The sequence below is a fragment of the Bidens hawaiensis genome, unplaced genomic scaffold (genome assembly GCF_021521415.1).
Source record: "Bidens hawaiensis isolate Kalapana, Puna unplaced genomic scaffold, B.hawaiensis_p1.1 tig00038183_1, whole genome shotgun sequence".
NCBI classification, from domain to species: domain Eukaryota; kingdom Viridiplantae; phylum Streptophyta; class Magnoliopsida; order Asterales; family Asteraceae; genus Bidens; species Bidens hawaiensis.
The window spans coordinates 16,958-25,307 of record NW_027496704.1 but is presented as its reverse complement, the minus strand read 5'-3'; the positions used below and the strand labels follow the sequence as shown (position 1 = coordinate 25,307).

Genomic DNA, 8,350 nt, shown 5'->3' with positions numbered 1-8,350 from the left:
TTTACCAAATACCAAACAAGTTCCCGTCACATGTCAGCCGCAACATGCTTTAGCTTTTGAACAAGTAAAGCATAAAACGCAAGTATAAATACTTGCCACTCAGTTATCTATTAATTGTCACTCATCCTTATATATAAAAACAGATTAACAGTGTTCTTGAACTAAAATTAGCTTATAGTAAAAAATCACACTTATCTTTCTCAATAACATAATTAACCAGACCGTTTACAACAAACTGAAATCAACTACTTATGAAAATCTAGTAACTTATAACATAACTTCAAAGGAACAAACCAATAAAGATTACTTACTACCAGCGATGAGTGTAAAAGTTGATAGGACGAGGGGCGGTGTATTAAGTATTTAATATTTGGAGTTGATGGAATAATGTGGAGTGTGGGCCCACAAGCATCAACCCCTTTTAAGTCCTTTGAAATAAATAAAGATTATAAGTGTCCCCCTTTCACCATGCAAACACCACCATACACGTTCCCATCAAACCTATTAACGGTGTCGTCCACACTCTACTATGTTATTTCATGTGGGGTCTCATTTTCTTACTAGCTACATTTTCAACATAATAATACATATAAGACCATCTCCAACGCTACGTACATACGCCTATATACACGACGAGAAGAGAGACCATGAAAGATTTACATGTTAATTCGTGTTCGTTTGCGAATAGTCTAGACACTTGAACAAAGTTCATGTTACTATAGGATTTAGTTATATACTTATTATAATGTTATTATAATATGTATCTTAAATTCTTATCTCACACACACTTCCCAACTGCAACATAAGTACCATAAAGAATGACATATCATTGACTCATTGTGGTCCAAATTGTTTTCATAGGCAAGTGACGACAGGATTTACTTTCTTTCACTTTTATATTCACATAGTAGTGGTGGATTCAACTCACCTAATGATGTTGAGATGGCTATATTTCATGTCACTTCAAATGATGGATATACAAACACTATACACTATATTATACATTATACATAAACACATACATACATGCATGCATCTATGTATTGAAGATTTATGATTTTATATATGTATATAAGTATGTTTGTACGCTTGCATGGGTTGCATGTTACTTTTCTCCCAACAAAATGACCTCATCAAGTAAATGGTTAAAAAGATGCCTAAAAATAGTATCATTTTGGTTTCTTGATTTTAAGGCCAGATTTCAAGAAACACATAAAATAGTGATTATAGTTAAAGAGAGATGGCTTATTATTCCGGTGGGGGTTTACAGAAGCCTTGGGAAAGTGTTTTCTTAGAACTCTAAAACTGAGATATTAAATAAAAACCAAATCTTTAAAAAGATAATTGAAAAACTCAACTGTATTGTAAGCATCTATCCCATATTAAGGATAACTAGGAGGAATATTATGGTATGATGTTGAAGACCCTATATTCCACTTGCCACCAACGTTTCCGTTATCAGAAGGTTGAAAACTACCGCCATGAAACATCATTGAACCACCACGACCACCGCCACTGCCGCCACCAACAACATATGGTGGGTATGCGGTGTGTGGCCTATTCAGAAATCTGTTTTGCATAATATTATTATCATCTTCCTTTTCAGGGGAGTCGTCGAGGATTACAATATCCTTAACGGGCCTCGAGCTCGGGCCAGCATTGTAAACATAGTGGGGCCTTACGGGCTCCTGGTAAGGCCCGCCTTTACCATAATAATCCACAGGCGCCGTGAATCCTCGATGAACAGGCTTGGGACCAAATTCAGTATGACTTCTTGAAGGGTGAACATTGAACAAATGTTGAGACTCGAACCCATTTTGATATTGAGTAAACATCACGGGCCGCTGACTTGACTGAGGAGGTCTGAACTCATCGTCATCTGTCTTAACCACAGTTAAGTTTTTCCCCATTAACCTGAGAATGGGCTTTGAAGGACTAGCAGCAGACTCAATGACTGGTTTTTTAAAGTTAGTTGATTGATCAGTCAGTTGATGTTGTTTCCTTAAAATATATGAATCTTGATAGCTTAAAGCAGCCTCCTTTCTTGAACAACAAGGCGGATCGTTCTTGAAACTATTATGAGACTGACCCGTTTCTGTAAAACCCGTGTCGCTGTTAAAATATGGTTTTGTATACATATCATCTTTTCCACAACTAGATCTTGAATTAGAGACAGTTGAAACTGGAGAATTGGACATGGAATCTCGATCCATTGTATCATGATGATGCTGGTTTTCACTTGAATGAACCCTAGTTTCTTGAATTTGTTCTTCAGAAACCATTTCTCCACCCGGGCTAGCAGGCAAGAACGACCCCGGTGGCCCAGGAATCGGTATCGGGTCGATTTGTTGTAAGTAGTTTTCTTGTTTTTCAACATCGTCTGGAGCGCGGTTAGTTGAACATATTTGATCTTGATAGAGATCAATACACTCTTGGTTTGAAAACTCGGGATCAAAAGAACTCAAGCCCATAAAACTTGGGGCCCGGATTGGTAATGAGGACCCGTTTCCAATGGATTCCAATTCGTTCCTGCTAACAGCTTGAATCCCCACAGAAGATTCTTCATTTGAAGTTTTTGAAGTGATGGATCTTGTTTCTTGTTTCTTATTATTGCTTGTGTGTTCATCCATTCTAGATTGTTCTTTTGAAGAATCTTGAGATGGAAAGTCAACAGATTTGACCCGAGAGGTTTCGACCGCTGAAAACTTCCTTTTGAGATTGAACCTGGAGGCTGGAAATGACTGATTCCTGCTTAAAGATGAAAACTTGACACCCTTTGATCTATTATCAACATATGGAGTACCCTCATAATCATCATCATCATCATCATCATCATCTGATTCGTCATCGTCGTCGTCATCTGATTCATCATGATGCATAGATCTAGTTTCCTTTCTAAACTCAGCCATTCTATTAAGAGGCGGTTTAACCAACGATGATGAAGTTATCATTTTCTTCCTACTTTGTAAAGAAGAAATTTTTTTACCGCTAGTTTCAACGACCAAATCTTTCTTTTTATGACATTTTAATTCCACCTCTCGATTCTCGAAATTGAACTTCTTAGAAAGACCCGTTCGCTTTGAGCACGCCCATGACGGCCTTGAAATACCCAAATCAACCGTTTTCATAATCTCCTTACCGCGTAAATCTTTGCTGCAATTTTCACCCATAACATCATCTTCTCCCCAACCACTTTTTTCCGGGACATCAGCAACCTAAATTTTTAAAGAAAATCATCAAATTTATCATCATAATAAATTAGTAATACATCACATACAATTAAGAATTAAGATCGAAAAAGAACATACCTTAGGCTTTGTTGAGCATAATTTTCTCGCATTAGGGGTAAGTTTCAAATACTTTTTCTGATGTTTCTTCTTAAAAATATTGTTTTTCTTGCACATGATCAGTTTACTTCCTTTTACTCCTTTCTTAATCTTTCGACCTGCAAGATTATTATTATTAGGCAAGCCGATTTTGGGGACTGACAAGATCCGAACTTTTGTGCCATTAGTGTCGATATACACATCGCCCTCATTATCAGCAGCATGAACATGATTGACTTTAGTCAAACGAGGCTCTTCTTTCTCTTCCTCTTCTTTCTCTTCCTCATCTTCTTGTTCTTGAAATTGGAATTCTTGAGCGGGAAAACTCGAATTTGTAGCCCAACTTGTACCGTTTCTTCTATCGAGTTCCTCAATTGTACAATGTGGAGCGGTTTTGTATATATCTAACATCAACCTCATCTTCCGAGGTTTGACTTTATGTTTTACTACAACTTTGGGACTGTCAGTCCATTTCATAGTTACCTCCCCGTTCAAACACTGGTCAATATGAGCGTTTAGGGTCGTGTTTGAAGACGATGAAAAGATCTTGCAAACCGGACAAACTTTAGATACCATGGTTTCAGAGTTTGGAGCAACGTGTTCAACGCCCGAATTCACTTTCACAACCAATCTACTCTTTTTAGTAATTATGTTAACCGACGCATTTCCAGGTTTTTGAGAAGAAGCAGGTGGTTTCTCCTTTGACTTTGTTTGACCCGAGTGCCCTTGAAGATGAAATTTTGATTCTTTCTCTCGTTTCGAACTGATTGGATTTGTACTTACTAGCTTTTTGTTTGGTTTGAATTGACCATTTATGGGCTTCCTAACAAAACTGCTTATAAGTTGTTCATCAGACGAACGATTTTCAGGACTGCATCTGGTCAAAGATGAGTTGTTTGACTTATTTCTTAAACAATCAAGAGACTGGAAAGGTGGCAACAAATTCTTGACTCCATGTTTTAAGCAAAGTCGCAAACTTGTAGACGAAAAAGGCCAGTTACACGCGATATCTTTGCTCCTTAAACCGAAAACATAATCCCTACAAAGATAATTGAACCAAACTTTAATCTCAAAAAGATTCAAGATTTAACCAACCCCACCAATATCACATGCCAACAAGAAGCAAGACCCATGAATCCATAACAGTAAACAACAATAATAATATTCATGATCAAGATAAAGATAAAGATAAAGAAACTAATTAATAAATCAATACCTATAAGTTATATTCTGAAATGGGTAAAAAAATAATAACAAAACTTATATCAAAGATGGGAAAAATATGATCTTTTCATGAAATCTGAGCCAAGTACTTACTCCCCACTGGTCAAGAGATCTGACTCAGTAAAAAAATCAAATCTTGAATAAATATAGTCAAGAAAGTGGAGGAATTAAGAATCATGACAGTGGGAATCAATAATTTTCTCTACCTTATTGAGAAATTTGGCAGTTGGTTGTTGGTGTCATCATGATCAGCAGCATCTGCAGGCTTCAGATCTGTATCACAAACCTTGAGATCATAAGAGTTTTGTTGTTGATGAGATGATGAAGGATCTGATGGTGCATGATCATCAATGGATATCATCTGCTGCTAATAATATTATGTTTCCTTGTGCTGTATAAACAACCACAAGAACTCTTCTTCACACTTGGCCTTCAGCATATATAACAAACAAGACACTAGTACCTTTCTCTCTCTAACTTTCTCTCACTAGAATTTCAAAATCAAAGCCCCACACTTATCTGCTTGATAGCATGCTTGGTGAGAGATGATCATCAGTAATATCCTTTGGTTAAACACATACATGACTTACTTCATCTTATAACTCATAGTCATAGACCCTGCAAAAGAAGACCATATTTTATGTGATCTTTGAACCATCAAGATAACAACTTTCCTTTTAAAGAATCCAATTGAACAAGAAAAGAACCAAATTAGTTGGCATATAGTACAAGACCCACAAGCAAAGATTGAAGTTTTAGATATGAAAAGTAACTTCAACAAGTGTTATTTTATGTGGCTTGTAACCACAAAATCTCAAAGAAATCAACCCAAAAATGTTGAAACAAAACCTCACACACATCATTTATTAACATCAAAGTCATCCCAGAACAAAAAAAACACAAAATCAAGACTTATCTCAATATTGGTTTCAAAGATTTGACCTTTTGTCCAAGAAAATCATGGGATGATACACACAAGAGTCAAGATCCCTAAAGTAAGATCTAATTATAGGTGTTGGAAAGAGGATTAAGAAGAAATTAAGAACACATTAAAAGTCAGATCTTTGGGTCTAGTAGTGAACAGTAGTAGAAAGCATGACCACATAAAAATCTGAAAATAATAACCAGAGAGAGAAAACCCAATTTGGGTTTATGTTTATCTTAGCCTAATTACTATCAAAATCCCAAGAATCAAGATGAAATGATCATAAAATCACACACACAAAAGCTTCAATCTTTCATTCTTTACATCTCCAAAGCCTTAAAAAAAACCAATCTTTTTTCCTTCCATGGTCAAAAAGATTGTAAATCTTGAAGATCTTTGAAACCATCAACACAAAAAATTGACTGAAAAAAAATCAAGATTTTTGAAAAACAAAACACACCCACAAGAACCAAAGATCCACACAAAGAACCCTAATGATCAAAACTAGAAATTATTATTATTAAGCAAACCTTATGAACTTGTGATAGTTTGTGAGTTGGGAACATATGGAGAATAATACTGTTAAGAGCAAAAGATAAGGATAATATGATAACACAAGAATTGGGGAAGATTAATATTAGGGCATGAACAACAGCACCAGCAGCACCACCCACTCACACATCAAAAAGAAGCATCTGATTCTTCTCTCTAGATAAAAAAAGAAGTTAAATTTAAACAAAAAACACCACTGATTCACCTTCCATCAATGAATATGCGTGTTAATGTGTATGTATGCTATGTATGTGAGAGAAAAAAAAAGGAAGAGAGAGATGTTTTGGTACTCTACAAAGCTGTCCTGTTTTGAAATCTACCCTACATCTCTCATTATGTTCTTTCATTTCTTTACTGATGATATTATTTATCATGGTATGTGAAATGACCATTATGCCCCTTGGTTTGCAGGAATTTACGCATGAAAATCCTCCACTCATGGGTAAAGGACAAGACTTCCGACCTCAAAATTGTCCAAATTCAAATCATCAAACAAAAACTATTACAATACAAAGTATGTAACTATATTTTACTTTATTTAATTACTTAATTATTTTCCATTAATATACCATTAACTTTATATGTTAAAAATAAACCACTGAAATTAGACATCAGTAACAAAAAATATTGTATTTGGACAGGAAAATGAAAAAATTATATTCTGAATCTGAATTATCCAGAAATTGAATTTTTAAAATTTGAAGTATTTGAATTTTTGGATTTGAATTGAGATAGTAGTTTTAAAAAGGTTCATGATATTTTTAAATTTGAAATATTATGTTCATGAATTTTGAATTATAAGTTTATGACCATTACACTAACTCGGTAATTAGGCTGAGGGGTGTGGAGCGTGAGAAAGGGCGCAAGAGGACAACCACTCGCGCCCCGGGGCGCGAGCACCACACCACCGAGGCGCGAGAGGGGCGCGAGCGCGGAAAAAGAGGCAGGCGCCAGGGGGTTCGCGGGACAGGATGAGCGTGAGGGGCATGGGGAGTGGTGAAAATAGCCGTTTGAAAGATAAAATGAGCCGTTGGCTCTTAATTTAAAAAAAAAAAAAAAATTTCTACTACTATATATTACCCATTTTATACAACACTTTAACACAACTTCAAAAAACACCAAACTTACCCATTTCTTTATACAACACTTCCTATATATTACCCATTTCTTTCAAACTTTTTTAAAAAAACCTTTACAAAATCCTATATAATACCCCTAAATCAACCCATTTTTACCATATCAAACACAACTTCAATCTCCAAACAACCCATCGTCCCATTTTTTTTTTTAAAAATAATGTCGTCGTACTCGTCTGATTCCGACTCCTCCGAAGAGGATGATTTGCTTCTTCATGTAGGGGGAGTTTTGACCGCAGCCGTGGTAAATCTCTTGCAAAATCAAGCCCATCAACCCCGACTCCCGAGGGTTAGAGCACCACCTCGTGATCGTGATCGATCGGGTGCTAACGATACTTTGATGAGGCATTATTTTAGCCCTCAACCGGTATACGCGGAGTCGGATTTTCGAACTCGTTTTCGAATAAGCAGGCAATTGTTCACGCGTATAGCGAGTGATTTAGAGGCACGGTATCCCTTTTTCCAACAAAGGGAGGATGCTAGGGGTCTTCCCGGTTTTACCCCTCTTCAAAAATGCACGGCTGCTATCCGTCAACTAGCGTACGGCATCTCGTCGGACGCTTTGGACGAGTATTTACAGATGTCGAAAAGGGTTGCACGTGAATCCCTTCATTTTTTCTGCCAAGGTAAAAAACATTAATTTTACTTTTTATTAAATATTTATTAAATTTTTTAATATATATTGTACGTAGGAGTCATATCGACTTACGCTCGGAGATATCTGCGTAAACCTACAACGTATGACATCCAACGCATATATGAGGTGCACGAGGAAAAACATGGTTTTCCTGGGATGCTAGGTAGCATCGATTGTACGCATGTTGGATGGGCTATGTGTCCAACGGCCTGGCGAGGTCAGTTCCACCGTGGTGATCATGAAGGGCCGACCCTCATACTTGAGGCGGCGGTGTCACAGGATCTTTGGTTTTGGCATGCTTTTTTTGGTGTTGCTGGGTCAAATAACGACCTTAATGTTATCGATCAGTCACATTTGATCAACGACCTTATCGACGGGGTTGAACCACCTCAATCTTTTGTTGCAAATGAAGAACTCTTCAAGTACGGGTACTATCTGGTCGATGGTATTTACAACGAATGGGCTGTGTTAGTTCAAGCTTTTACAGATCCAGTCGCCGACAAACGGAAGTATTTTACAAAGAAGCAAGAGTCTGCTAGAAAAGATATTG

The 8,350-nt window shown here is 36.7% G+C and overlaps 1 protein-coding gene across 4 annotated transcripts; it reads right to left on the bottom strand.

Moving 5' to 3' along the window:
- Nucleotides 1-1,115: 1,115 nt before the first annotated feature.
- LOC143590141 (uncharacterized) lies at nucleotides 1,116-6,493 on the bottom strand. Of its 4 annotated transcripts, XM_077070718.1 has the most exons (5): nucleotides 6,220-6,493; nucleotides 4,757-5,152; nucleotides 3,309-4,365; nucleotides 2,462-3,215; nucleotides 1,116-2,431 (listed from the first exon to the last, which is right to left on the bottom strand). In XM_077070718.1, exons 2-5 carry the CDS (start codon nucleotides 4,909-4,911, stop codon nucleotides 1,383-1,385), a joined length of 3,015 nt encoding a protein of 1,004 aa, XP_076926833.1. In that variant the 5' UTR covers nucleotides 4,912-5,152; nucleotides 6,220-6,493; the 3' UTR covers nucleotides 1,116-1,382. The 4 variants fall into 4 exon arrangements, with proteins under 4 accessions (XP_076926833.1, XP_076926830.1, XP_076926831.1 ...); XM_077070715.1 differs by having other exon boundaries at nucleotides 1,116-3,215; XM_077070716.1 differs by having other exon boundaries at nucleotides 1,116-3,215; nucleotides 4,757-5,145; nucleotides 6,225-6,493.
- Between the last annotated feature and the right edge of the window lie 1,857 nt (nucleotides 6,494-8,350).

Coding starts and splice junctions, on each gene's coding strand:
- LOC143590141 (XM_077070715.1), bottom strand. CDS start 4,911: ATGATATCCATTGATGATCATGCACCATCAGATCCTTCATCATCTCAT. Junction 4,366..4,756: donor CTGCCAAATTTCTCAATAAG/GTAGAGAAAATT, acceptor TTATCTTTGTAG/GGATTATGTTTTCGGTTTAA. Junction 3,216..3,308: donor TATGCTCAACAAAGCCTAAG/GTATGTTCTTTT, acceptor TTAAAAATTTAG/GTTGCTGATGTCCCGGAAAA.